The 27,448-nt window shown below is 49.9% G+C and overlaps 3 protein-coding genes across 14 annotated transcripts; 1 reads left to right on the plus strand and 2 right to left on the minus strand.

The window, feature by feature from the left end:
* Positions 1-193: 193 nt before the first annotated feature.
* LOC6594587 (glutamic acid-rich protein) lies at positions 194-13,199 on the minus strand. 8 transcript variants are annotated; one of them, XM_026995044.1, is made up of 9 exons: positions 12,503-12,540; positions 8,912-10,184; positions 3,015-3,138; positions 2,846-2,935; positions 2,029-2,779; positions 1,305-1,427; positions 973-1,235; positions 691-910; positions 194-605 (listed from the first exon to the last, which is right to left on the minus strand). In XM_026995044.1, exons 2-9 carry the CDS (start codon positions 9,966-9,968, stop codon positions 405-407), a joined length of 2,829 nt encoding a protein of 942 aa, XP_026850845.1. In that variant the 5' UTR covers positions 9,969-10,184; positions 12,503-12,540; the 3' UTR covers positions 194-404. The 8 variants fall into 8 exon arrangements, with proteins under 8 accessions (XP_026850845.1, XP_026850846.1, XP_026850844.1 ...); XM_026995045.1 differs by having other exon boundaries at positions 8,912-10,181; positions 12,503-12,519; XM_026995043.1 differs by having other exon boundaries at positions 12,491-12,506.
* On the plus strand, positions 585-26,030 carry LOC6594590 (golgin subfamily A member 6-like protein 1). Of its 2 annotated transcripts, none has more exons than XM_002019344.2 (2): positions 585-648; positions 24,301-26,030. In XM_002019344.2, the coding sequence occupies exon 2, from the start codon at positions 24,306-24,308 to the stop codon at positions 25,809-25,811; it is 1,506 nt and encodes a 501-aa protein (XP_002019380.1). In that variant the 5' UTR covers positions 585-648; positions 24,301-24,305; the 3' UTR covers positions 25,812-26,030. The 2 variants fall into 2 exon arrangements, with proteins under 2 accessions (XP_002019380.1, XP_026850852.1); XM_026995051.1 differs by lacking the exon at positions 585-648 and adding an exon at positions 23,967-24,025.
* LOC6594588 (peptidoglycan-recognition protein LB) lies at positions 14,003-20,662 on the minus strand. Of its 4 annotated transcripts, none has more exons than XM_026995054.1 (3): positions 20,554-20,662; positions 14,478-14,852; positions 14,003-14,415 (listed from the first exon to the last, which is right to left on the minus strand). In XM_026995054.1, exons 1-3 carry the CDS (start codon positions 20,645-20,647, stop codon positions 14,150-14,152), a joined length of 735 nt encoding a protein of 244 aa, XP_026850855.1. In that variant the 5' UTR covers positions 20,648-20,662; the 3' UTR covers positions 14,003-14,149. The 4 variants fall into 4 exon arrangements, with proteins under 4 accessions (XP_026850855.1, XP_026850856.1, XP_026850853.1 ...); XM_026995055.1 differs by lacking the exon at positions 20,554-20,662 and adding an exon at positions 17,927-18,007; XM_026995052.1 differs by lacking the exon at positions 20,554-20,662 and adding an exon at positions 15,087-15,163.
* Positions 26,031-27,448: the final 1,418 nt, after the last annotated feature.

Here is a 27,448-nt window from a genome sequence, read left to right on the forward strand (position 1 = left end):
ATTTTACAAGCAATCCAGTAAAGATGAGAGCTTTAAGTTAACCAGTCTTGTAGGAAATATATGTAATAATTCGATGAAATTATTAGTTCAGACCCTTAGGTCTTAGCCAGCTAGTCATATTCCACGGAATATCCAAAACGAGGAATATGATGCAACTTGAATACAAATAATTCGTCAGTATATTTACGGTATATTTTGAAATATGTGATGTATTTCGGTATATTTCTGAGGGTCAGACCGTATATCTTATCGATAAGTCGATAGTCGATAATCAACTAACGTTGACAATACAAAAATCACACTGGTTAAAAAAAAGGCTAAAAAGGAAGGAACAAAACAAGCAAACAGAAAAGAAAACAGAAACACACATTGTACATTCGCCGTGGTTGGTGTGGACCACCGCCCTAGAAGCCCAGATCCGCAATCACCGCGTCCAGCTCGTCCTGCAGATTGGTGGCCCGGTGTCGCACCTGCACAATTTGGTCCTGCAAATTGTCGACGTTCGCCTGCAGCAGCACGTTGCATTTCTTCATCGCCGCGAAGCGACTCTCGTGCTTTTTCAAACGCGGCTCCACGTTCGCCTTCTTCGCGGAGTTGGACGCATCCTACGCGGGAACACAGAATCGAAAGAAGGAAGAAAGGAAGCAGGTGAGTGCCATACAAGAATGTGGGAAATGTGGGTGGACCCACCTCTGGTTCGGACTCGCTGCCCGTCTCCGCCTCGCTCTCGCCCGACTCGGATTCCTCGGATTCATCGTCGGACTCTTCCTCCTCCTCGCTCTCGTGCTCCTCCTCGGCCTCCTCTTCATCCTCCTTGTCCTCGCCATCGACATCGTCCTCGTCCAGCTTCATCGAGGCGGCCATCTTCTGCACCTCCTTCTCCAGCTTCTTGAACTTCTTGTTCTCCTCCCTGCAAACAAAAGAATCCTCTTTAGAGGCTGCACTCGGAATGGATAGCAAAAGGAAACTCACTTGAGGATCACCTGGTTCTTCTTCATGGCCTGCTTGAGCACATCCTTCTCCTTCTTGGCCGCCTCCTCCTTGACCTTCACCTTCGTGAGCTTGCTGCGCAGGACCTTCAGCTCCTTGCCCACACGCTTCTCCCTGCGCTCCGTCTTCTTCTCCTCGGGCTCGTCCGGATCGCTTTCGCTCACCTCCAGATCCAGCTCTGGCGAACTGTCGCGCCCGAAATTGGCATCGCTCGACCGCCTTGACCCGTCGAGCATTCCGCCACCCTGCGGATCGCGGCACAAACCAAAATGTACGGATTAGCAATCTCCTTCGCAGCTGGTGCGTGGCTTTACCTGGTGCGGCGCGTGCTTGCCGGCATAGTAGTGGTCGTAGTAGTCGTCATCGTCGTCGTCGTCGTCGTCGTAAGCAAAGCATTTACTAGTGTGCGTTCTGTTAGTGCTTGGTGTCGCACAGCCCTTGCAAGAGAGCGTTCAATGGGTTAATCTGGTTAGTGGCTGCTGCAATTTTTGTTTGGGGTGGGCAAAAGCGTGTCTTGGAGTTGGTCGGGTCTGGGTATCGGATCTTTGTCATGCGGCATGCGATGATCTCTTAACTTAAGACTTTAGGCGATCGATCTCGAGGCATTTCTGCGGTGTTCGTGTTTGTAGTGCTGTGCAGTGGCGTTTGCGTTCCCCATTGAAAAAGGACGCCTGGAGCCCCCCATCCCCATCCCCAGATGTTTGTGAGTGTGTGTTGTCAGCTGATCTGTTTTTGTTTCGTTTCGTTTCCATGGCTACTATGGCTATGTCACTACTATGGACAACTATTTACAAACAAAACTACTAATCGCGGGGACTACTAATCGGGGCTACTAATTGCGGTGGCTTCGTTAGCTCCTCTCGTCTACTCCCTGCGCCGGAAACGCTGAAAATGTGCGGAGGAGAACCTGTGAGGAAGATGGCGGATGGACAGATGGGTTACGGACCCCACTAACCCCGCTTTCCCCTCAACTGACAACACTTCGAGCGACGCCCCATCATTCCACATCCCATCCCCGATCCCTGAACCCCGACTGACCTGGAGAGCCGCTGCTAGCTTCCGTTCGAGGAGCTGGATCTGTCGCCGCTGCTCCTCGATCTCCGTCTTGGCCTCCACCAGCAGCTCGCTGGTGCTCTGGTAGTTCTTCTCCACCTCCTTGGACACCTTTCGGGCATCCTCCACCTCGCTCTTCAGCGAATTCACGTACGTCTGCTCGGCGGTGGGCGTGGGGTCCATGGTGGCCACGATGACATTGGAGCCGTACTCGAGATTCTTCTCGCGCGACTTCTCCCGCTCCAGCTCCGTCTCCAGAGTGCGAATCTTGGCCAGCAGCTTCTTGTTCTCGCGCTCCTGGGCCTCCCGGTTGCGCAGCTCGAGGGCCAGCATCTGCTTTGTGCTCTGCAGGTCGTCGCGGATCTTGTCGATGTCGTCCAGCTCGTCGGGACTCTCTTCATCGATGGACATTGCGGAGGCGATGCTGGCCCGCGATCTGCCCGACCCCAGGGCGCTGGCACTGTTCGGTCCCAGGGCATGGCTGCTGGGTGCCTCGCAGAGCATGTTGACCTTCGATTGGGACTTTTGGAGCTGCTCCTCGATGGTCATCTGGCGGCGGAACTTGCGCAGGCCATCCAGCACGGGCTTGCTGCGATCGTTGGTCCGTGTGGGCTTCAGCTTGATGCCGCCCTGGATCTGCTGCAGCAGCTTGTTGTGCGAGTTGTCCTTCTCCGTCTCGTAGATGAATTTTTCGTCCACCTTGGTTATCGACTTGCATGTCAGTATGGGCTGAGATCTGCAGTGGGGCGGGGGGAGGATGTAGTAGCCAGCTAGCAAGAGGAGTCCTTCTCTAATCACTTACCTATCGTTGCACGCCACATGGCGCAGCTTCTTGCCACTCTCCACCTCCTTCATCATCTCGGACCAGTCCGGGCGCCTTCTGGGCCGTGTTCTGTGAACCGAAAACAGGAAAACCAGAAAACCGTGAGAGATGGTCATCCTCCTACCGACTCCTGCGACTCCAGACTTACCTCAGCTTGTCGAGGTTCTCCTTCTGCGTGCTGGAGAGCACTCGCTTCTCGCCGGGGGCCAGTGGCGGGGGCGGTGGTGGCGGGGCCTTGGGCACCAGCGAGGGCAGTGGCGGTGGGGCGGGAACTGCAACAAACAGAGGCGCCCGGTGGCGTTGGGTTGTGAGAGTTGTGAGTATAGAAGTGTGGAGTGTGGAATGTGGCATGGAATGGATGGCTGGATGTTGCTTCGGTTGCGGGGCATTAGAGCAAATCGCCGCCTGGCGCTCGCTGCGTGCACTCGCGGTTATTAAATATAATTTTAATTTAATGAGTTTGCAATTTGTGTCAGTTGTTTGTTTGTTTGGATCGCATCCCACTCTACCCCTCCCCTCCTGGATGTTTGTTCAAAGTTTCCGGCACAGGGCCATACATATCAATTGGCGTAGGAGAGTGGCTCTCCCACACAGCCACATGGCACTCCCTCTCTGTGTCTGTGTGTGTCTCTGTATCTCTGTCTCTGCCGGAAGTTGCAGCATAGATTGAAAAGTTAGTAGGGCCTCTGTGCCTGTGCCTGTGCCTGTGCCTGGCTTTGATGGTGTTTTATTGCCTTAACACCATTCAATTCGTCCGAAAGGGGCAGGCGGCAGCAGGAGGCAGCAAAACTTTGATTGCATTTTTTACTTTGTCCGGACTTTTCCTTGGTCGAGTCCTCCGTAGGGCCCCCCGCATTGCTGCTCTCTTTTTTGGGTTTTTAGTTAGTTTAAAGTCCTGTCCTACGCTTCTTCGTTTCGTTTACTTCTTGGTGTTCGCTGGAGCCTGGCTGTGGCTCTGGCCATGGGTCTGGAGCCCTGTTAACGAGGCCAATTAGTCCGGACAGCAGCAGGCGGAGTCGAAGTAGGAGTTCACCTCCGGCAAGCTGTTTCTAATAAATTTCCGCTTAAATTGTTGGCCTAACAATCTCCCATACTCTCTCTCTCTGGAGGTCGCCTCTGCCTCGGCCTCTGCCTCTGCCACTGCCACTGCCTTTTCCTCCATCTTCCATTTACCTCTCCCTCGTGGCCTCGTAATTAACAATTGAAAAACTTTTTCCAGTTTCGATTTTTTGCCGGATCTCCTGCTCTCTACATAACCTCACTCTGCTCAGGCACTCTCTCTCTCTCTCTCTGTCTAACACACTCATACGCAGTTTTGTTGTTGTTTTTTGTGTGTGTTTTATCGAATACTTTGCATTCTTTATGTTTTGCTGCTGTCTGTTTGTCTCGCTCACACTCCCACTCCCACTCCCTGTTTAAAAAAAGAAGTGCAAAAGTCAAACAACAGAGGCCGTCCTGTGGGAGCGAACGAGAACGGGAGGGAGAGAGACAGAGAAGAGACGCCGTCGCCGCCAAGTGATGAAAAGCTGACAAATCTGTTAATTAGCTTTGTTTGAATGAACCCTCACCGCCTCCACTCTGGCAAGGATGCCACCCACTCAGGCACCCACCCAGCCACCGCATTATCCTTTGTCTGAGCTTCCAGGCTTCCCCCTTCGCCCTACGCTGCTCTCCGCTGCCCTCCGCTCCTCTTCGCTCCTCTGCCTTTTCTCGGTTTTGGCTTTCGCCTCGACTTTGCCTTTGGTTTGCGCCTCGCTGGCTATGCACTTAATCTTTAAGTGGTTCGCTGCCGTTTGCCACGCTGGTGCATTAGTTGCTCAGTGTCTGGCCACGTACCGACCTTCCTATCAGACTCCTTTCAGACTCCTCTAGACGCCACCTCCTTCGGCTTCTGCCCGGCACCTGGTGGAGGAGCCAACAAGAAACTAATCCAAACTCGTGTTACTTTCGTTGAATGAAATCAGTGTAAAAGAGAAACTTGATTATTGTCTAGGACGAGGATACTACTGCCACCGCCTGCCCCTGATGCTGCCGCCCCCCTGCGTGTCTGCATGTTAATGAACTCCTTCGGTGGAAGAACTGCTCCCTAAATGGTAGCCTCTGATTAAAATACGTGGTCAACTTTTGGACAGCCAATTGAGGACGCGTTTAGTTTGGTAATTTATGGACCATACCCTCCCTTCTTCTGTCTGAGGGAAGTCCTCTCTGTGTCCCTGCCACGACGGTGTGGGTGTCAGGCAGGCAAGCAGGCAGTTATCCTAAATCAGAGGCAAACAAAAGTGGAAGCAAAACGAAACGAAACGAAAGAAGGAAAACAAAAGCAGCTCGCTTTCTTTTTCCGAGAGGGGGGGGCTTGCGGCTGAAGGGCGGAAGGGTGACCCAAGCAGATAAAACGTCTTCATTCATTCATGTCGACAAAATTATTTCTTATTTAAATAAAAAGCAAAGGCAGGATGGAGTGTGGAGTGTGGAGTGGGGAGTGTGGAGTATGGAGTGAGGAGGATAGGGGGGGGGGGGGGGGGGTACTGAGACTCCGCGATGATGCTACCCACTTAATATACCGCAAAGCCCGCACTTACAACGAATGGCGGGGGTATGTAAACATAAATTTTGCCAGCTCACTCTCAGTGATGGCCCCGGGTACCCCCTGCCCTGCCCTGGAGACTACCCCTGGAACTCGTGCCTGGCTACAACCATTGTGTTATCATCATCAGAATATTCTATGCATGCACAAATGTTGCCGTTGTCATTGAATCACGCTGGGAACAGGGACAATGGTAGGGGGATTGGTACTGGTGCTCCTCTGGATGCTGGATGGTGCCCCGACAGAGGCAGGGGCAGAGAGTCATGGACTCCTCCGATGAGTGACTTTCCAGCTTGCAGCTTTACTTCATTGTCTCCACTGCGGCACGATGATGGAGCACCGCTCAGCCAGCCCATATATCTCACAGAAAGAGACTGCTCCCTCCGATGGGGGGGAGAGCCCCTTCGTTGGCCTCGTATGATTAGCGTTTTTGATAGAGCCATCGCTTTAAAGGATACACCCCTTAAACCCAGAATGGTTATGGCCCTGAGAGAGAGAGAGAGGGCGATGGAGATCTACTCTTTTGTGGTCTCGCACTTAAAAAAGTTTCAAAATATGTGTGTGCTCCCCAAAATGAAAGAATTTACTGCTGTTTAACTTTTCCAGCCAATTTTGGGGGAAGCATACAACAGTTTTTGATGGCATTCTATGGACATTGAAACAGAGCCCTGGCAGGGACACTCCTTTCACTTTAATCCTCAAAATGAAACCTTCGTTCACACCTTAAACCCTCCTGAGACACACCTCTAAGGCTTCTAGGCTTTAGTTTTAATTTCTCCTTCTTCACGGGTTCTGTTTCAATTTGGATCTAATTTCTAAGCCCATTATTCAGTCGACCAGTATAATTATGGCCAACTAACAGCTCAAGGCCAATAGAGTAGATGTGTGGGTTTGATTGTGCTTCGAACGGTTTCCTTTTACGTCATTTTGGCCATTCGAAAGAGCCTAATCATCTTTTATGCTTCGTTGGAAGAAGGGACACACAGAGGGAGGGAGAAAGTGGAGCCTCACCTATTGATAGGCGACATTTCTAATGACAGAGACCCACCCACAAATGGAAGAGGAACGGGGATGGCAGGAAAGACCCGAAAGACTGTTCCAGGACGGCATAGCCTTCACGGGTTTCAAGTCGCCTCTACACACGCATACATACAGATGAGGTTCATTTAAATAAAAGAAAATATTTGTTGTCCTTTTCTCCACTCCACTCCACCCCAGCACACCCCTCGGACAGTAGGGGGGGACCTGCTTTGCGGCCACCGCCGTCTTTTATTTCGTTTTGTTTTTTAGTGGCGGATATTTGAATATAAATGGGGCATTTAGTTAGACTCTATCAAGCACATTGCCATATATCTTTGGCAGCTTTCCTTTGGCCCGCTCTCCCCCTCCCCTGTCCCCTGTCCCCGCTGTTCCAATTTCGCCTCCGACGTCCGATAGTTGTGGGAGAACCTTGAAGCGGAAAGGAAGGACTCAACATCCCCGCCTCCTCCACCATTCCTCATCTGGCTTTAAAGCATTCCATTTTATGTTGTAGTTTTGACAGAATGAGCAATAATCATGAATTTTGCTTAGGCCATAAAAAAGGAAACTCCACTCAAATCGGCCCCAGCGACCCCACACCCCAGTCACCACTCCCACCCTCGATCCAGGACCCGTTTCGGGAAGGACCTCAACCGAACACATTAAATAAATGTTTTGCCTTCTTTTTCCTTTTTTTTCGGCTCTCTGGTCGATGGGGTGACAGCTTTAAAGGACAAGGCGGTGCTTCAATTTGGGCGCACCAGAAACACAGGCTGGACCCGCCCCCTGCTCTTGGCCTTGCTGCGGGATCCTTTTGTTTGTCGGTCAAGATTAGGACGCATTTGCGGTCACGTTATTGCCCACTGATTAGGACGGGGGGACAAAGAAAAGTTAACTGCCTCACACGTAACCTTTCCCCAAGACCTTTCCCCACTGCCACTGTCCCACGCTTAAGGCTAACGAGCTTTTCACTTCATTTTAGTTGCCTTTCCCCCCGAGGGACACCTTGGGACATGCCGTGGCAAGGCATGGCATGTCCTGGGCCCGGGGACTCTGTGCAATTCAATTTCAATTTTGAGGCCAGGTGACAGGCCACACTTATGCAACGTCTTTGTCTTTTCTGTCGCCGGATCTGGTGCGCTCTTCCTGTTTTTTCAGGCCAGCCTCGCGGCCAGAAAGTCCATTAGAAAATTACGACCTGATTCGGGGGTATTCTTGAGGAGCGTAGAGGTCGAGTGTGTGTGGCAATAAATACGGAATTCGAAAACGAAAATACCTCTACTTTGTTTGCACCTGCAGGGGAATAGATGGCTGGAAGGGCGGAAGGATTGGTGGGTGGACGGGTGGATCCTCCCTTTCAAAAAAAAAATACTCGAACAGAAATATAAACTCGACAGAAATTTGCAGGGAAACACACTTTGCGCCTCTTTCGGCTCAATGCACAACACTCACTAAAATTTAATAAATAAAAAATGATATTTATATTGCTTTATGGCCTTGTTTTTCCTAGTGTCCCACCCCTTCACCCACTCACCCCCACCTGCCACTACCTCAGGCTCTCTGCCTCTCTGCCACTCTGCCTCTTTGCCACTGCTGTATGCGCTTTGTGGTTTTTGTTTGGCCGAAACATTTTGATGAAATATTTTTTACACACTCATTTCGAGTTGATATATATTCCTCCTGTGCAAATATATGACTGTACTCTCTGTACTCTCTGTCCTGTTCTGTTGCTCTGTTCTGCTGCTTCTGTATGGATATATAGACAGACACGTCGTATACGTATTTTTGTGTATTTATTTTTTCGGGTATAAATGGGCAATCACAGTGCAGGCTGAAAGAGAGGGAGCGGCATTAGAGATGGGCAAGTGGGAAAGTGCACCCTTTATGGTGGGGATAGCGATATATATGGTAAAACTGAAGGACTTTCGCGCGAATAGAGAGGATATGGATCCTCTTTAGACTATATATCAGTCTTACTGTGATCATCAGCTGATCGCCCCACTACTACTATGCCTTCGACCATCTCTAGCCTCTGTCACGCTCCCATCCCTATACTCACTTACTCACGCTACCATCTCGTATGAGCAATTCTGTTGCACATATCACTCATACGCCATGTTGACGCTTTATTCGCCTTGTTGTCGCTGTGACGGTTATTGGCCCTGCCTTTTGCCAGATACAAAAGCTACACAAACACGCAAGAGAAAGAACAGTTTCCCCTGCTTTTCCACAACCCCCCCACCCCCAATCCTCACCTGGTTAGAAATTAAAGATTAGAAAAGCTTCAGCAATAATTTACAGCGCTTTGTAACGGATTGCAGACGATCCATTCGCAGTGGTTAATCGGTTAAACTTCCATTTGGCAGTTGGCATTTGGGCATCGGGTTAGACGACCAGCTTCCAGGATCGGATCGAATCGGAATCGGATCTGTGGCACTTACCATTCTTGATGCTCTGCTCGCGCTTTATGGAGGGGGCTTTCCGCAGGGTCTTGGTCTTGAACTCGGGCTTGGGCTCCTCCTTGGGCTCCTTGAGGAGCTCATCGATCTTCGGTACCTTCTTGAGCACTGGCCGGATCTTGGCCAGGTCGTCGGTGCTCTTGCTGGGCAGTGGCTTCTCCTCGCGCTTCACGTGCCGCAGCTTCGGCTTCTCTAACTTGAAGCGCAGCCGGCGCTCGCGCTCCTCCTCCGTCTCCCCCTCCTCGGCCTCCTCGTCGTCCGCCTCGGCGGGCACCTTCTTCATCGACTTGTCCCGCTTGACCACCGCTACGCTCCGCAACTTGGGTTTCTCTATAGTGAAACGCTGTTTCAACTCACTTTCCGGCTCCGGCTTCTTGTTGACGGTCGTCGGACGCAGCTGGGCGGCCTTCTTCACGTGCTCGGGCACCTTCTCGTCCACCGTGGTGTCGTCATCGTCGTCCTCCTCCTCGGATTCGGTCTCTTCCTCGGTCTCCTCTTCCTCGGATTCCGTCTCCTCTTCAGTCTCCTCCTCCTCCTCGCTCTCCTCCTCCTCCGAAGAGGACTCGGGCGGTGGCGTTGGCTCCTTCTTCTTCGTAGCCGCTGGCTTCTTGGTCACCGCAGTGGGAGCCACCTTCTTGACTGGCTCCGGGGCCTTCTTGCTGTTCACGGGCTCCGCATTCGCATTTTTCTTGCTTGCTGCTGCTGTCGTCGTTGCTGAGGATTTCTTGACGGGCTCAGGCACTTTTTTAGCCGTCTCCGAGGGGGTTGTCGTCGTCTTCTTCGCGGTCGTCACGGCCGGAGCCGCCTTGGCCTTGCTGTTGGCTGTCGCTGTGGCCGCAGATGGAGCGGATTTGTCACCATTCTCCTTGGCGGCAGCGGCTGCCGCTGTCTTCTTAGCCCAGGGCGTGGTCGTGGGCTTGGTGGCTGTGGCACTGGAGGCTGAGGCGGCGTCCTCCTTCACCCACGGCGGGCGGAATGTGGTGCGTCCCGCACTGTTGTTTGCACTGCTTGTCCCCGCCCGGGGTGTCACAAACGGCATTGCTACTGCTTGCTGTCTCTCCTCCTCCTCTTCTGATGCTGCTTCTGCTGCTGCTTGCTTTTACTGTTGTTTTCCTGCCGCTCGCTTTACCGTTAACTCTCCAGAGGGGGCTGCCCACTTGTCGTCGTGCTCGTCGGCTCCGTCTATTTGCACACACTTTTTAAATAATTTTCCGTAAATTCTTGCGTTGTTTTTCCCGCTTTTCCGTTTTTCCTGCTGATGAAAACACAAAACTTTGCACATTAGCACCGCCGTCGAGGGAGAGTCGCGACGACTTGTCCAAAAAGTTCTTTCATTCAGATTCAGATTTTCGATGTATTTTTTTTTTTGTTTTTCGGTTCGTTGGCTCGTTCTTTCGCGGATTTCTATTTCTCTTTTGATAATTCGGTTCGTTTTTTTTTTTTAATTTTTCCTAGTGTTGTTTTTCTGTTAGATTTTGTTCCCCGTGCTATTTATTCGCGGTCCGGTGCCGACGATGGGCAACAGCTGTTTGGGATATTTTCAGTCCAATTCAAATTCGTTGTATATTTGGGAATGTTTCATTTCAATGTTATTTTTAAATGAATGCGCTCATTAGCTTTTTCTTGCTTTTGCTTTTGCTTTTGTGGCGATTGCTGTTGTTGTTGCCGAGAGACAAAATGTAGGCCTTTGTGTCATAGTCATAGAGTACACACAGGGACACACGGACTCGCTGGCATGGTCGGGGACAGGGACAGGGACACACATGCATCAACGCATCCCAACAGATAGGAGAGTAGAGAAGAGTAGAGAAGAGGCATGCCATGGAATGCTTTGGTGCGCACACACAGTAAAGACTCTTCAGGCGGAAAGACATTCCCAGACCCCGAGACAGTGTCACCATGGGTAGGGCCTTGACTGTATGTCACACTGCTTGGTGCACTGCTTTACTGTAGCCAAGTACTGGACTGCCTGGACATGCTAGATAAGGTGAAGGTGAAGGAAGGGGCTATGCCAGCGAGTCTGGACAGTGCTGGGGTGACGTCTCCATCCAGAGAGAACCTTTACTGTTTGTCCAGTCGACTGTTTGGATATGCAATCACTATTGTTACAGTGGGGTGTTCGCTTCAGGAGAGCCTCGACTGTCTGTCCAGTAGAGGTTCTCCGGCCGTCCATTCTGCAGAGCCTTCACTGTATCAGCGTGTGTCCAGTCGACTGCCTAGATATGCTCTTTCCCTGTGCGTGTGTGAATGCACATACACATACACATACATATGCACTCCAGTAAACAGCAACAACAAAAGCAGCAGCTACTGAAACGGGAATAGCAACAACAACAAACGATTTGCTCTGCCACTGCCACTGCCTCCTCTGCGATATGTAAACGGCGAAAATATTTAATTTTAGGTTCTTTGTGCCAGACAGCCAGCCAGCCAGCCAGCCAGCGCCACAGCCAGCGTCAAAAGCGCCAAAGAAAGCAAAAAAGAAAGAGAGACGCGCCCAGAGAGAGACAGAGAGAGAGAGAGAGGGTGAAATGATTGCTCTCAGAGAGAGAAAGAGAGGCATCAAATCGAAAAGAATAAAAGGAAACACACATCTCTGGCGCTTTCTTTTTGTTTCTACAAAAAAAAGAGAGGAACGGTACGGGCCGGGAAGGGAGGGGAAGGCGAAGGGGGGAAAGAATGAAATCCGAATTTGTTTCATTCCATTGCCATTTCCATGGCTGTTCACTGGATTGTCTTCCTCCCCCCCCTCTCTGCCCCGCCCTACCCTGCCATCCATCCTCTATCCTCCATATTCATTTCAATTCCTGCTTTTTTCTCTCTCTCTTTTCTTTCTGTTAACGATTGCAAATTTTTGGCCGTGCTTTCTGGTGAGTGCACTCCTCCGCCCCTCCGCCTCTTTGGAGGCGTTAATTAAACATGACATGCAAATAAAAATTATACTTAGGAATATTCCATCATCATCAACGCAGAGGAGAAAGAGGGAGAGGGATGACTGTTTTTGGGCCGAAAAGGCCCGAATTTTCAATTAACATTGTTAACTGGGAGAAAATTGCATTGATAGCAGGGAAAAAGGGGAACAAGTGCCCGTTCGAGAGGGGGAGGGTGGGGGAGCCGCAGCTCCTGTCAACAAATAGTTTAAAAATACACCGCTCTTTGGTCCATCGGTACATATGTATGTATGTATGTATGTACATATGTATGCATGTATTTATTTTGGGAACACCATTCATGATTCTGCTGTCCAGAGATTTATGGGATCAATTCCGGAGGCCATCGACGGTGGAGGCAGTGACACTTTGGCGACCGATAGAAATTTCTGCGCATTTGCAACCCCTATACGTATACTATATGCTATATATTTTTGGATATATTATTCGATATATTTTCAATGTGTATTAATTGGCTCGTTCGGCCGATGTGGATGCAGTTTTCGTTGTGTATAGAATATAGTATAAAAGCGGTTTGGTGGGTCCAACCGACACCGACACCCACACAACCGAAACCGCAACCGCAAATTAAACGCACACACACACACACACACACACATATCACACGCACACAGACATATACACGGTAACGAAGTGGTTTCTTTTGGCCCGAAACGCAGAGGAGGCAACAGCAGCGCCTATGACGGCGTTTCAAAAACTAAATTCATACATTTTCCAAGCAGGCCGAAAATGCCAGAAAAATTCAAAAATTTCACCGATTTTTCCTCTCTGCTGGTTGCTGTATGTTCTGGCACTCTCTCTCTGTCTCTCTCTCTCGCTCTTTTTCTGTGAAAAGCATAATGAAATGAAAATTTTGTTGACCGACAGAGGAAGAATATTTTTAGCATTTGGAGAGCGAAAGAGTGGGCAGAGAGAGAGAGCGAGGCGGAGAGAGAGTGGGGTCCGATTGACCTTATGGCAGGTGCAGCGCCTTCACAGCCACAGCCTCAGTTCAATGGAATCCGCATGGAATTATTAATAACCCGATATCTGTGGCCCACTTCAAGGATAGCCACCCACCCTCCTCCTCCCCAACCACTCCCATTAACGCCTCTTATCAGACTCTGAAGTTACGCAAGTTCTCTGTGTCGCATGGTCGTGGGTGTCGCAGCTAATTTCGTGGGGGAGAAAGGGGGGGAAAGGGTCGTGGGGGGAGGCGTCTTACCCTGTGATAGAAACCACTCGTCTAGAAAATCCAAACCCATTAGTGATTCTGTTCTGTTCTGTTCTCTGGATGCGTGCGATGCTGATGGATCTGCGATGATTCTCTCTGATTTGCTTGCAATATTTACATTGTCTGCGTGATGTGTGGCTGCCGGTGTGGGGGCTGCTCTATTCACAATCCCTCGGCAACGGTTGACATTAATGCAGGGAGCCGTGCAATGGTCGGCGGGTGCGTGATTGTATTTATAGTCTCATTGATCGCATATCGATTGGCCTAGGGCTAGGCGAGTCTGTTACAGGTTCACTTTCCACACGTATGCATTCATTATCTATCGATTCGCACACATTTCCCCCGGATTGGACCACAAACGGTTGAGATATTCTGATAAAACCAGGACTCCCTGCAGAAAATCTTCCTTCCTGATGTCTGCATTAGTTCAGTGGCGCCATGATCAGTGTGCGTCTGTTTCTGGAACTACCCGTATGGATCTTAGGCGCGAAATTCAAACATCCCAATCGCATTTCTGCTTTGACCTACTGGCGGCCGTTTTTCCGCAGCCAAAAAGTATGCAACATTTGTGCGCATCGGCATTAAAAACAGGAAACAAAAAGCTACGATTTAGAGGAGGCATGGGCTTTGGAAATTTGAATATGCGACTTCTCCCGCGGGGCTTTAATAATTAATTGAATTGTTTGTACCCTCGTCTCGATGGCAGAAGTTTCCGTGTGGCAATATAGTCCCCGTTTTTGTCCCCCAACCATGGACGAGCCTCGGGGTCGACGACTATTTCATCGCCTCGTCGTCGTCCCGGCAAAAACTTGTCCCATCCAAATCCAAATCGAATTTGACACAAATTAATTGCCATTCGATTTGACAGATGGCGTGGGAATGGGGCGTGGCGTGTGTTTCGGCCAAGTGTTATCATCTAGAAATTGCTTTATTTGTGAAATGTTCGCAGAGAGACATCTAATGAATACTGAATGAACTCCTTGGCATTGAGCGGGGGAGCTGAGAGCTCGTGTGGCGTAGTATGGTATAGAGGATTAGGATTCGGGATGAGCTAAACTAGACCTTGGGGACCACAGGCAGTGCCTTGGCTTGGGGCTGTGCCTGCCCCTGTGGTGGCTGCTCCGTCGTTGCGTTAAAACGGATTCCATTGTTGAAGTGCGGCCACGTGGAAATCTCCTGGAAGAGGCGTCCGCCCGGACACTCTGTTTCGCGCACCTGCTTGTGCCCCAGCAGCTTGTATGCGGGGTCGATGTAGCCCTTGAACACGCCGAAAGCGATCAGGTTCCTGGCGGCATCCAGCATCTGCTTGGGCGGCAGTTCAGCTGAAGATTGACAGAGGGATGCATTAGCAATCTATAGATTATTCTTAAAGCGGGGCTCTTACTTCTCCAATCTCCGATGAGGACAATGCCCACACTCTTGTCGTTGTATTTGGGGGCATGGGCTCCGATGACGTTGAAGCCGCGACCCGTGTAGATCATCCCATCTCCGCCGATGCCGAAGCTATAGCCGATGTCGTTCCATCCGCGCTCCAGCTGATGGAAGTCCTGCATGTCCCGCATGCTCTTCATGCAGTCCGGCGTGCTGAAGCAGGCGGCGGGCATGTACGAGTGATGGATGATGACATACGGGGCGGGTCCCTCGAAGTGTTCCACGGACTTGGGCATCCGGGCGCCCCAGTCCGCTCGGGAGAGCAGTCGTGCTCCGCCCTCCACTCCCAGGGAGCTGGGTTCTGGCTGCTGCATGTGCTGCGTGTAGCCTGCAAAGAGAGAGAGAGAGAGGTGTACGACCTTGGGTTAATGAGGGTTCGCTTGTCTTGAACACACAGACACCCGAACACGCTTCAATGAAGAGAGACAAAGGCTGCTGTTTGCGTTGAAATCTCGCACCAAGCTCTGTCCGCCGTAATTGCAAAGGGAAGTGCTGGGGCGGAGGTGATAGGTGGGCGGAGGTGGGGGTGTGGTCTGCGGTGCTGCTACCGTGCATCGCTCACATTCCATTGATAAATGATAGCCGATGTGTGCGCTGCTGCTGCTGCCCCACGCGCTGTCTGCTGCGGTGTCTGCGGTTCCAGAGAGAGGCGCGAACATGCACTGACACGCTGGCTTCCCAATTCCCCCGAACGAATGTCAGCCACAAAATTCCCCGTTACGTTACCCATCGCGAGAGAGGTGGGCCTAGAAGAGCGCAAAACAAGTTGCCGATCCACTCCGATTGGCAATCGCAATCGTCATCAGCGACACAGCCGCTCAGCCGAAGACTGAATATCAGCCGAAGATCAGGCCGAAGATCAAGCCGAAGATCCAACCGTCGCCTCAACCTCTGCCGCAGCGCAGCGTGTATTGAATATGCTAACGACTAACGTTTATTGCAGAGTGCACGGCAGGTATATCAGTTCTGGCGGGTAGCGCAATTTGTCTTAATTATCATAAAGAAAAGTGCTTTAAATGATCAGGATAGATTAATTTCCCCAATGTCCTGCTGTAGGGTATTCACACCTCCTTCTGTTGCTAAACTGTTGTTTGTATAAGGTAATTGTATTGCATTTTCAGCCAGGGTATGTCGAAGGGTATATCTGTTTAGGCTTTAAAGGCATGCTTGGTGGTGGCAAACTTTCACTTGTTTTAGGGAATTCACACTTCGGTTCAACTATTGACCCGCATCAGCATGACTCAGTTTAAAGCGTCGACTGGCTTCGAAATAGCTAAACGACCGTCAGCCAAGGGGAAAAGAGAGGCGAAGAGAGGGGGAAGACCAAGAGCAACAGGTGCTATCATCTATCAATGGCTCTGCAGAAAAGAAGTTCCGTTCCGTTCGGATTGTAGTCGTCGTCGCCCCTCCGTGAGTCATAAATGCAAATCCGAAAACTATTTCATTCAAAATTTGTTTTATGTGCGCGGGGGAGCTGGCAAACACAGGGAACGGGGGGAGGGGGGATAGAAGTTTTGCATGTTTGCGGACGTCTGCCAAAACTTCGGGATACATCCACGCCCCCGCATCTCGCATTTATATGCATACGGAAAACTTAGACGGAAAGCGGAGGCGGAGGGGCGTGGGACGTGGAGCAGGGGGCAGTGGCAGGGGCAGGGGCAGGGAAAGCACTTGACTAACTTAATAGCGGCAGTTTCTAATTAAAATTTAGAAAGAGCGAACGCTCTGCCACCTATCCTATCGTGTCCGGGACTCCTACATTGGCGGCGCGTGCTTGAATAATAAACAGAGCAGGAAGCCAGGAGCCAGGAATGCGCAAGAGGTGGAGGCGGAGGAGGAGGAGGGAGGGGGGGATACAAAGGTGTGAGGGAGGAGGAGCTGCCAAATCGTTGGATGTTTAATTTATGCCGCTTACTTTTTGGTGTGTGTATGTAACATGTTAATTACATTTATATATACAGCAAAGCCCCGGCAAGAGCCGCTGCTCTACGTTCCTCCGCTTCCTAATTGTTACCCTAATTACGCGGCCTAATAAAGTAAACATTACAACTCGCGTTGGCCTAATCAATGTTGCAAACTTTGTGGCACTCTCACACTCTCCCACTCTCACTCACTATCTATCCATCTTCCGCTCACCTCCTGCCACATGCCACACATTCGCTTTACACACTATTAAACCTTGCTATCGCGTACACACGCGAATATATGCGAAATGGGTGGAAGGAGGGGGAGGAAGGGGTGGCAAACTAAAGCCCTGCTTTAGTGATTGGGGTGGGGGAGGGGGAAGCACACACTCATTTCATTACAGAAAGCAATTTTGAGGCGAAGGCGCAAAGTTCTTTGATAATTTTTGATTAATCCGTGGAGCCATGCTATCAGACCCCCTTCCCCCCGTTACCGTTCCTTCGTTTTCGTTTTCGCTGCTGATTAAATTGTCGCATAATTGAGGTATTTAAATTGCCAGCAAATAATTAGAGTCGAGTCACTGGGACAGAAAGAGCAGGGCAGAGGGAAAACAGCGAGTCCCTTGGGTAATTGTTTGTTTTTAATCAGCCAAAGCACATAATAGAGACATTTCAATATTATTATTATGTTGACGATGCTCTGCAGAGGTTGGAGTCCGTCATTCCACTCGTCCATTCGTCCGTGTACACCGCCGTTCATTAAACAAATAACCGTACACGGGGAATACAACGTACGTACAACACATCGGAGGGCGGAATGTGCGAAATTAAGTCACGCTCGATTACAACAAAAACAAAAGCAAAAGTCAACGGGAGTGAAAAAAAAAGAACCCAGTGCAAACCAACGGCAAAAAACACAATGAAAGCGGCAGAAAAAGAGCGAAATACAAAAAAAAAAGCAGAAGAGCAGAAGGCGAGCAGTGTTCGGTTCACAGCCGAAGAAGGGATGCTCTCTTTCACAGATCTTCGGCACAGAACATGTTCGTGTGCCTTTTGCCCTGACACTGGTCTGCCGTTCGCCGAAAGACATGCACGAACGGAAGGACTCTGTACCGCGAATGTTAGGGTGCGCAAATTATTATGCATATTAAAATCAAAAACAATTTCACTCCGTCGCACTGGGGGCGCTGGCTGTCAAGCCGTAAATGAAAATTTTGTTAAATGTCAGTAATTAATTGAACAAAAAATCACATACATATGTATGTACCCCCCGTATCCCCCCCGCCACATATGAATACGATGTACATATACGATATTCCTGCTCGACTGACGCTGATTGCAGCTGTGATAGATGTGCAGAATGCCTCGATAAGACCCCTCTCGACCATGTTTTATGGCGATGTTCAGGGGCATGCGATAAGACCACTCACTGTCTCCCGATCTCCACTCCCACTCGCAATCTCACTCCCACTCACTGCTGTCTCGCTTACACACTTACCCATCATTGATAGCAAAACTAATCCCAGTGCTGTCATGCTGTCTCTGCTTCTCCTGCTCTCCTGTTCTGCTGCTCTCCTGTTCTGCTGCTCTCCTGTTCTGCTGCTCTCCTGTTCTGCTGCTCTCCTGTTCTGCTGCTCTCCTGTTCTGCTGCTAGAGTTGTTGTTAAACTTGCTGTTGGATCTGCTCTGCCGTTGCTCTGTTAGGAACTTTTTCGTGTGTGTTTGTTTGCACAAATGTGACTTTGATTTAGGAACTTTTTGTGTTGATTGTTTCTCGCTTCGCTTGTTGTTGCTTCTTTTAGTGTTTCGTTGTTTTTGCAGTGGCAAGAATTGTGCACAAACTTCGATTGTGGTGTGAAGGTCAGCCTTTGGTTGTTTTTTTTTTGGGTGTGCGAATGGTGCAGAGAGTCTCTTGGCTTGGGTTATGTTTCGTTTTCGTATCACAAGCGCGAATGTTGGCCAGCATAAGGGCGCACCTGTGTTTATAGACGAACGCGAAAAAATCGGAACTCTGCTGCCGCTGCCGCCGCCGCTGCTGCCACTGGCACTAGCGCGCTGTCTCTGCCGTCGTCGACGCCGCAATGCCAAACCAAACAAATTTTTAATCGCATGAAACTTATTGCCAACAGCCGATCATCATTCGCGCTCGCCGTTCGCTCACTTCCGCTCACACTCCTCTGGGAGAGAGAGAGAGAGAGGGATAGAGAGAGAGCTTTCAAACTAAGTCGCTGCCGCTGCCGCTGTCGCTGTTATCAGTACGGTGGGGATTGCCGGGGATTGCTGTGGCAAAGGTCAAACTATGGCCAAAGTGAAATGTGATATGCCCACTGCTGTCCGCTGCTGTGAATTACACGGCGACGCGCAAACTCGTTGGCCTCATTTGAACCTCGTTCCGGTACTTTTTTCCCCACTGCAAAGGGTTCTTTTTTGATACCCTAACGGCGAGAGAGAGTGGGAGAGTACTACCGTTTTGCTATGAAGTTGGCAATGCAGGTCTCCACATCCCGATTGTAATCGAAATTTCAACAGAATTGTACAAACAATTGGGGGAAATTGCATTAGATCGCTTCGTATCGCTCATCGCTAGTTCCATTGTGTTGTTCTTGTGGTTGTCAAGCGGTAAAGCGATGCACGTGTCAGCGTGACTGTCGATTCCCCTCAATAAGGGACGGTGGATGAGATATTTCACGCTGATATGCAATTAAGTTTAATCATCGCAAACTTTGAACAGTCTCTGGGCCAGAATTCACGCCTCGTAGTCCTCAATCACAACTTCCGAGTGACAGAATGACAGGTGGGTGTTGGGGGCGGGGCTGTAGGCAGTGGGCGTTGGGTGACAATTATAACTGTGTTAGTTAGCGGACGATTAGATAATTATGCAGCGTTATGGATCAGTGGGCTTCATGTGAGCGTGGCGTACGAGTAACGCCGGTTCAATATCGGTCAGTCTTGAAGGTCGCTAGCAGCAGATAAGGGTTCTACTTTTCGGTCCCCCACTATCGGTCTTCTATCGCAGCAGTAAATCAGCTGCTTGTTGACAATCTTTCCATGCCACACAACACAATAACTATACGAAACACGATCCCATGGACAGAAACCCACAAGGTTCTCCCGACAGTAGTCACGGATCTCTGTATTATATATCTATCTCCTTGGTCTATTCATTATTTGATGTACTATATTGTACAAGGTGAAAGATATACACTTTCCGGTTGTCGTTTGTTCTTCTTCTTCTTATTTTTTTTTAAAGTGACTCTTCCCCTTGTCGTGACTTGTCTTGAGTCACTACTTCTTATTCCTTAGCATTAAATAATGTGATCCTAGGCACTATGTTCCATGATTTATACGATTTTTTCCATTATAATCTCCACTCAACTTCGATCTCTTCTATTCCGTGATCTGTTCACTGCAAAAATATCTCCAGCAGCATCTCCATTTGGTGTCTCTCTGTGTCACCTGTTGCTGCTTTCTTTGCCTACCATCTCCGGACGTACTCTTATTATTATTATTTTTTTTGGTTATTTAGTTGTTTTTTGTTTTTTCGAGGACTGGGGATCCCCTGTCTCTGGTCGGTCGCCGGTCTGTGTCGGTCGTCTGTCTGTTTGTCGGTTTTTGGGGGAAGCCCAAAATGCGCTGCAAATGCGACGGCAAATGCGGGTATTAAATTGCTTTAGTCGGAGTCTCGGATCAGAGATTGGACGGATAGACAAATTAACAGCATTTTATTTTCCGTTGTCGATTTATGGCTGCTGTGCTGAATCTGTATCTGTTTCTGTTTCTTTTGTTGCTTCGAGGGAAAGAGATGCGGTGGGGCACACAGGTTTTTCTGGTCGAAATATTTGGGGGATCTACCGACGGACCACCAGATGCGTTCTGGCGCCGCAGCAGCCGCCAAAGGAAGTCCAAATCGCAGACTCATTTTCTGCCGCCCGCTTTTTGCCTTTGTTTATGCTTGTGGCAAGGTAAACACGCAGCCTCACACCTGCCACACAAACACTCCCCCCCCCCGCGCACGAGCTTCTCAAATTTATTACCCTTCAGAAAAAGGGGAATTTTCCTCGAGCGCTCTTGGAAATAGTTGAATACTTTTCAAAAAACAGCAAATAGTTGCGCGCTCGGTACTTACCACAAATTGTTGCCAGCTGCTGTTGTTCAAACTCTTTTTGCAGCTCGATGTCTGCCCCTGGAAGGGAGGTTGATCCAGACTTGTTGTCGCCCATGGTGCGTGGCAAGACTGAAGACCGAACACCGAAGAAGAGTGATACGCAAAGCAATCGAACAGTTAATTGAAACTCTAGACTCTGGGGAGAGCCAGCGCCAGCGCCAGGTATCGGTGGTGTGTGGACAAGTGGCTTTGATTAGGAAAGTTCTTGTAATCTATAGATGCTCTATCTGCAAGAAGGGGTATGCCTGAATGGAGGAGAAATACAGAAGTATGCAATTTCTTATTGGATTCTCCTTGGGGAGTAGCCCCGAAGGGCACCCGCTAGTCGGCTATTCACTACCTCCCACCCCCCAAAAAAGAGAAGAATGCTGGCCATTGTTCCCATGGCTCCATGGCTCCATGGCTCTATGGTTTATGGCTCGCAGCACTAATCGCCCATCTTATCAGGGTATTAAGTGTGCCTCTGCCCCTGCCTCTGGCTCTGCCCCTGTCCCTGGGCCGCTCACTAACTACGTCTTGGCACGCTCTGCGCTGCTTCTACACCGATGAAAAATATCAAGTACTTACTTGTACAAAAATCACACCACAAAACAAAAAAAATCACAGGCATAGTTTTTCTGTACGGCTGTGTTTGTGTGTGTAGGTAGGGTATTCACCAAGGTAAACATTATCAACTATTCCGCCTCGAAAGAAGCCTCCACACATTAGATAAATAAATAGTATGTGTGTCTATCTGTGTGCTTGTGTGGGTATTACAATTAACAAAAGTAATTGCAATCGAGGCAATGGCTGGGTAGGGATGGGTTGGGGATTATTGTCGATATCAAAAGGGGAATCCCTGCGGCCTCCATGGAAACCTCTTTGTTGCTGCACAGCCAGTCACTTCACAGTCCATTACACTGCGGGAAAAATAAAGGGAACGAATGTGTACTCATATAACAATGTGGGTCAAAAGGTTACTAGAGCATTGGATATGTACATTTATTCAATTAAATGAATTTTAATGCATAGCGGGGAATAAATACATGTAATATGCTAACTATTCCTAGGAATACTCGGATTCATTTGATTTTCTAAGATCGCTTCCATGGGAAACCAGTGCGAATATTTTCTGTCGAGCCTACAAGTGCCTTCTCTTTAAGATCTGGAGATCTTTGAGATATCAGCGATGCTATTAGTGCCTCTTTTCGTCCGGTGTATCCTCCATTTCTTGCTCTACACACACATTTATCTGTCGCTATTTTGTAAATACATTTAATATGATAACTATTCCTAGGAATACTCGGTTTCATGTGATTTTTAAGATCGCTTTCATAGGAAACCAGTGCGAATATTTTCTCTCGGGTCTACACGTGCCTTCTCTTTAAGAACCGGAGATCTTTGATATATCTCCCATGCTATTAGTGCCTCTTTTCGTCCGGTGTATCCTCCATTTCTTGCTCTACACACACATTTATCTGTCGCTATTTTGTAAATACATTTAATATGCTAACTATTCCGAGGAATACTCGGTTTCATTTGATTTTTAAGATCGCTTTCATAGGAAACCAGTGTGAAACCAAATCTGGAGATCTTTGAGATATCTCGGATGCTATTAGTGCCACTTTTCGTCCGGTGTATCCTCCATTTCTTGCTCTACGCACACATTTATCTGTCGCTATTTTGTAAATACATTTAATATGCTAACTATTCCTAGGAATACTCGGTTTCATTTGATTTCTAAGATCGCTTTCATAGGAAACCAGTGTGAATATTTTCTTTCGGGTCTACACGTGCCTTCTCTTTGAGATCTGGAGATCTCTGAGATATCTGCGATGCTATTAGTGCCTCTTTTCGTCCGGTGTATCCTCCATTTCTTGCTCTACACACACACATTTATCTGTCGCTATTTTGTCACTAGCCCAACCAGCGATGAGGCACGATGCGAAACGGAACCTTTTGGGGGCACAATTCGTCAGATGTTGTAGCCGTATCATTGTCTAGGCAGATTAGTTATGCTTTGCTGGTTCGAAGGAGGAACACCCTGCCACCCTGCCACCCCTACACGCCCCCCTGCCCTGCTGCTGGCGGAGGATGGCAAGGGGAGGTACAGAAATTGGTTGTCCTCGCATCCTCGCGTTGAGAGTGGGGCGGGGGGCGGAGGGGGCGGGAGGCTCACGCACATGCCATATATTAGAGGGGCATAAAATGACAAACGACTTGCGAGGCGCGTAAATTGAAAAGCTCTGAGCCATGTACCAAACGCGGGGAGGGGCTTGAATCGAAGGGCGGCAATCCAGGGTAGGAGAGGACATGGATTTCGGTGACTTTTTGGCTGTTTGTTATTGCTGCCAGGGAATCAGAGAAGCAGGGAAGCCGAACAGCACCCCACTGTCTCTCTCTCTGTCTGTCTCTATCCTGCTGGCTGGGGGCCAAAACTTTCGCCAAAGTATTCAAATTAAAATTTCAATTAAGGAAGTGAATTTGTGTGTGCCGAAAGTGTATTAAGTCTATACGAATGGTGGCATCTTGGCATTTCGATGGTGCCACGTGTGTGGCACGCCTTCTTAGGTTCGAAATAACCCACAAACGAAAAGAATCCCCAATCCCCCATCCCCCCAGGCACCTCCTACCGCTCCGTTGTTTGATTTATTGCCAAAGTTTGTCGTCTGTCATATGACATAAGGAGAGTACTTTGTTGGAATATTTTACATTTCGTGTAAAGCTACCTACCGAATCCCATTCCATCCTCTGAACTCCCTGGCAGCCGCATCCTGACACCTTGTTGGGCGCCACGCCCCCCCCTCTATGTCTCTCTGTGGGCATTATTAATAATGCAATCAATTTGTAAACAATTTGGCATATATCAATGCGCTTCGTGCCGCCCATAAATCTCTGGGAAATTAGCTACCCCTCGGGCTTTGGCCTGGTCATTTGCATGCCAGATTCCAGGCAGCATCTCTTGCTCCTTCTCCTGCTGCTGCTCCTGCGGCTCCTCCTGTGCCTGCTGCTCCTCCTGTGCCTGCTCGTGCTCCTCTGACAGATTGCAGTGCGTCGCTCCTTGATGGATGGGCGGCTTGGAGCTGGCAGCGGCACAGCGTGCGAGGGGTAGCCAGGGAATAGTGGCTTCTGTCCCGGATTTTGCCATATTTTTGCGCTTTGGCTGTTGCTGGTCCTCTGGCAGTTAGTGACAGCTGCGGTGATGGCCTGGCTGTTGCAGCAGGAATGGGGGCAAAAACCATAACGCGTGTCCTGGTCGCAGCAGGGCATACCCTAAAAGGGGAAATGGGAGGCATTCCATTTGTGGCATCAGATTTCAGTTTCAGTTTTCAGTTTTCAGCAGGCAAACATTCAACATTCAAGGGAAATACAAAACAGAACACAACCGAAAGGATTCATAGAATATATTTTCCTATTTCTGGATACTGGAAAAGCAATAGAGACAGAGAGAGAGGTACAGCCCATCCTTTTAGGGGAAGTAGTGCCCTTCAGCTAATCGAATAAAGTTAAGGCTCCAGTGTCCAGTGGCGACACTTCCGTTTCGTTGTGCTCTGTGTCCTTAAGGTCCTTGGCCAGCGGAAAAGCAGAAGCAAGAAAAATGGCAAATTGAAGTTACGCTGCCACTCGTCTTGCTGCTGCTGCTGCTGCCGCCTTGGCCCCAATTGAAAAGTTTATGAACTTGTCAACCAACTGGCGCCTCACTTCCCTTCTGTCCTTCTCTCTTTGCAGCAAGGATGCCGGGGCGACTCAATCAGCAGCATGCCGCATACGCGCAGCGCAGGGAGCTGGAGAACAACCGCGTGCAGGCCACGCAGGCGGTGAATCGCTACTACGACCACTGGGGCAAGGTGACGACGCGCTTCGAGAACTGGACCAACAAGGAGTACTACGAGAATGCCGAAAAGAAGCTGCAGAGCCGCAAGAGTCAGAAGCAAAAGGACATTGAACTGACAGACCGCAAGGGCAGGCTGCGGCAGCTGCTGGACACCGAGAACGAGGCGTACGACATCGAAATGGGACGAAAGCGGCGGCCCAGGGAGTGCACCGCCGACACCCAGATGCTGGGGCGCGTCAATCAGTCCCTGAAGGAGCAGGAGCAGCTCAAGCGGAAGCTGGAGATGGAGGCCAAGCTGTACGGCCGCTGGCGGCATGGGGTGGACGACGAGAAGTTTCTGTACCAGTCGAAGTCCGACAACGAGGTGCTGGCGAAGCTCAATTGGCTCGACAAGCAGATCGAGCAGCAGAAGGAGCGGGACGAGCAGGAGGCCCTGAACGCCGAGCGGAAGCTGCAGCTGCAGCAGGAGATCAGCCGCACGGAGCTGGCCCAGAAGGAGCGCCAGCTGATCCAGGAGCAGCAGATAAAAGAGATCCGTGAGCTGCAGGAGTCGCACATGGTGGAGCTGCGCCAGCACCAGTCCCAGGCCGAGAAGCTCAAAGAAGAGGAGCAGCACTTCCGGCTGTTCATCGGGGAGCTGGAGAAGGAGAAGCAGCTACTGGAGGAGAGCACGGCCCTCGTCCTGCAGCGTCCCGACACGGGGCAGGCCTTCAACCTGAACAAGATCAAGGTGTTCATCCGCAACCGCAGCGAGGCGAGCCGCCGCCAGATATCCCTGTGCATCAATCTCCTCGAGCGCATGGCCAAGTACGTGGTCCGCACCGAGGACCTCCAGTCCCTCCTCCACAAGTACAAGGAGCAGCTGGAGTCCGAGCATCTGGCCTACACCCAGATCGAGGCCATGTACGAGTCGGAGGCCAAGTCGAGCCTGCAGCGCTGCGAGGAGAACTGGCGCGAGCAGCACTTGCAGCGGTACCAAGAGCTCTCGAAGCTCATCGACACGGAAAAAGACTGTTTGGACCGGCTCCTGCAGGAGAACGTCAGCCAGCAGCAGGCCCTCTTGGAGCTCCGCAGCACACATCTCTCTGGCATCGAGCAGGCCACCAAGAAGCTGGAGCAGATAACCAGCGGAGATCAGGGATCTGCATCGTCTGACCCGATTTCTGTGTCCTCCTCAACTGATCTCTGTGCTGGGGCTCTGGCCGAGGAGGATGATGCCTCCGTGAATGTCCCCAAGGTGAGCAACTCGTTCACCAACCTCAATCTGGATGTGTGGCAGGATCTGCCGCCAGTGCGCGGCGGCATCAACTCGCCTCGTCTCGACAAGACGCGCTCTTCGAATGTCGTCACAGCGCAGACTGCGTTGCCACCGAAGTTTGCCCGCAAGCGAGTGGCATGGAACTAAGGCCACATTTTTTTTTAAATTTATCAAGTATTATTAAGGTAGTCCCTGTGTTTAGAAATAGTTAAACGCTCCATGTGTGTGTGTATGTGTAAGCCCCTAAACAAACACTTGTCCCACATCCTACATCCTACATCCTGCATCCACTTATAGTTAATAAGACTGATAGATAGGCGCCAGCCCCGTCGTAATAAATCACTTAAATCGTGGGCCAAAAGGAAATGCGGCTTAATTATTGTCAAGTGCAAGGAGGTGCTGCCTGCCCGCCTTGGAAGTGGGTCAAGGCTTAATTGATTCCACCTGATGAGGATGAGGATGATGATAATGATGTTGGGTATCGCCTGATAGGAGTAATAGCTGTGCTATCCATGAGGAGAATCCGATTTGCATTTAATTTTAATTAATATTTTCAGATCGCACCCAGCAAATCTTAGAGCCTCTCTCTCTCTCTCTCTTTCTCCGGATGCAAATGGCGGAAACATGAGTAATAATGAGGCGCTCACACACTCGAAGGCAGGCACTCACTCAGGCATTATTTAATGCATGTTATTCATCATTCATTTGAATAGATTGCTAGAGCCTTCTCTCCGCCCCTGGAGCCTCCACTTCAATGGGCGTAAGCTGCTTCTAATGGCCAAAATGCTTGCAAATGATGATGAATACGTTTCAATTACTCCACTGCTCGGCTCTCTCTACTCCGAAACTCTCCACCATCCATGGGGCATGGGATGGTAATATTCTGATATCATTTGATTGCTACCTGAACAGGAGCCAGCCCCACAAGGGGGCGGGGGCTGGGCAAGGAAGCTGTGCGCAATTTATGAAATATTGGAAAATATTATCCGCAATTACTCCTCCTCGTACTCGTACTCGCACTCGTCCTGGCATTTGAGTGCTGACCAACGATGCAGTCGATTTAATGGTAATAAAAAACAAGATATAATAATAACCAGATACTCACGCACACACACAAATACAGCCGTCCGTATATTTACGTATCTGTGTGTTGTATATAGGAAAATATGCCAAACGCAGTCAGCACGCCTTTGATTAAATTTCTTTGAGTGTTTGGGGCACACAAAATGCAATTTCATTTGCACTAATGGCTCGCGTCGCTGCCTGCTGCGCCGCTGCTGATGCCGCTTCCGCTTGGCTTCGCTGCCCCTGCCGCTGCCCCTGCCGCTGTCGCTGCCACTGCTGTTGCAACAATGCAAGGCACACATAACGCTGCAGCAGAGGCACAGGCAGCGCAGGCGAAAACAGAGCGAAAAGTGCAAAGAAAAGCGGAAAAAAAAACAACAAAAAACGAAACGAGCGCAAAAAAGATTGTTAAATTGAATTAAAACCAACAACGCTGCAGCGGAACAGCGGGGCATGCAACGGGGGCACGACGGAGCCTGCCAGCGGCGGCCAAGCGGAAGGTATATCATGATGAGGAAGAGTTGCATGCCTCTGGTGCAGCAGATGCCTCATCCTCCACCCGCTACCATCTTTAATGGTGTTACTGTTGCAACCATTCCCCCATTACCAGGCACCGACTTCGGGGCCATCTGCCACGACGGTTTGTTTGAGCAATAAACGCAATTTGAAGGATCCTTGCCTGCAACCGTAGCAGGGGTTGCTTCCCTCCTCCGCTAAAG

Source organism: Drosophila persimilis, unplaced genomic scaffold, assembly GCF_003286085.1.
Source record: "Drosophila persimilis strain 14011-0111.01,24,50 unplaced genomic scaffold, DperRS2 tig00000000-arrow-pilon, whole genome shotgun sequence".
Taxonomy (NCBI): Eukaryota; Metazoa; Arthropoda; class Insecta; order Diptera; family Drosophilidae; genus Drosophila; species Drosophila persimilis.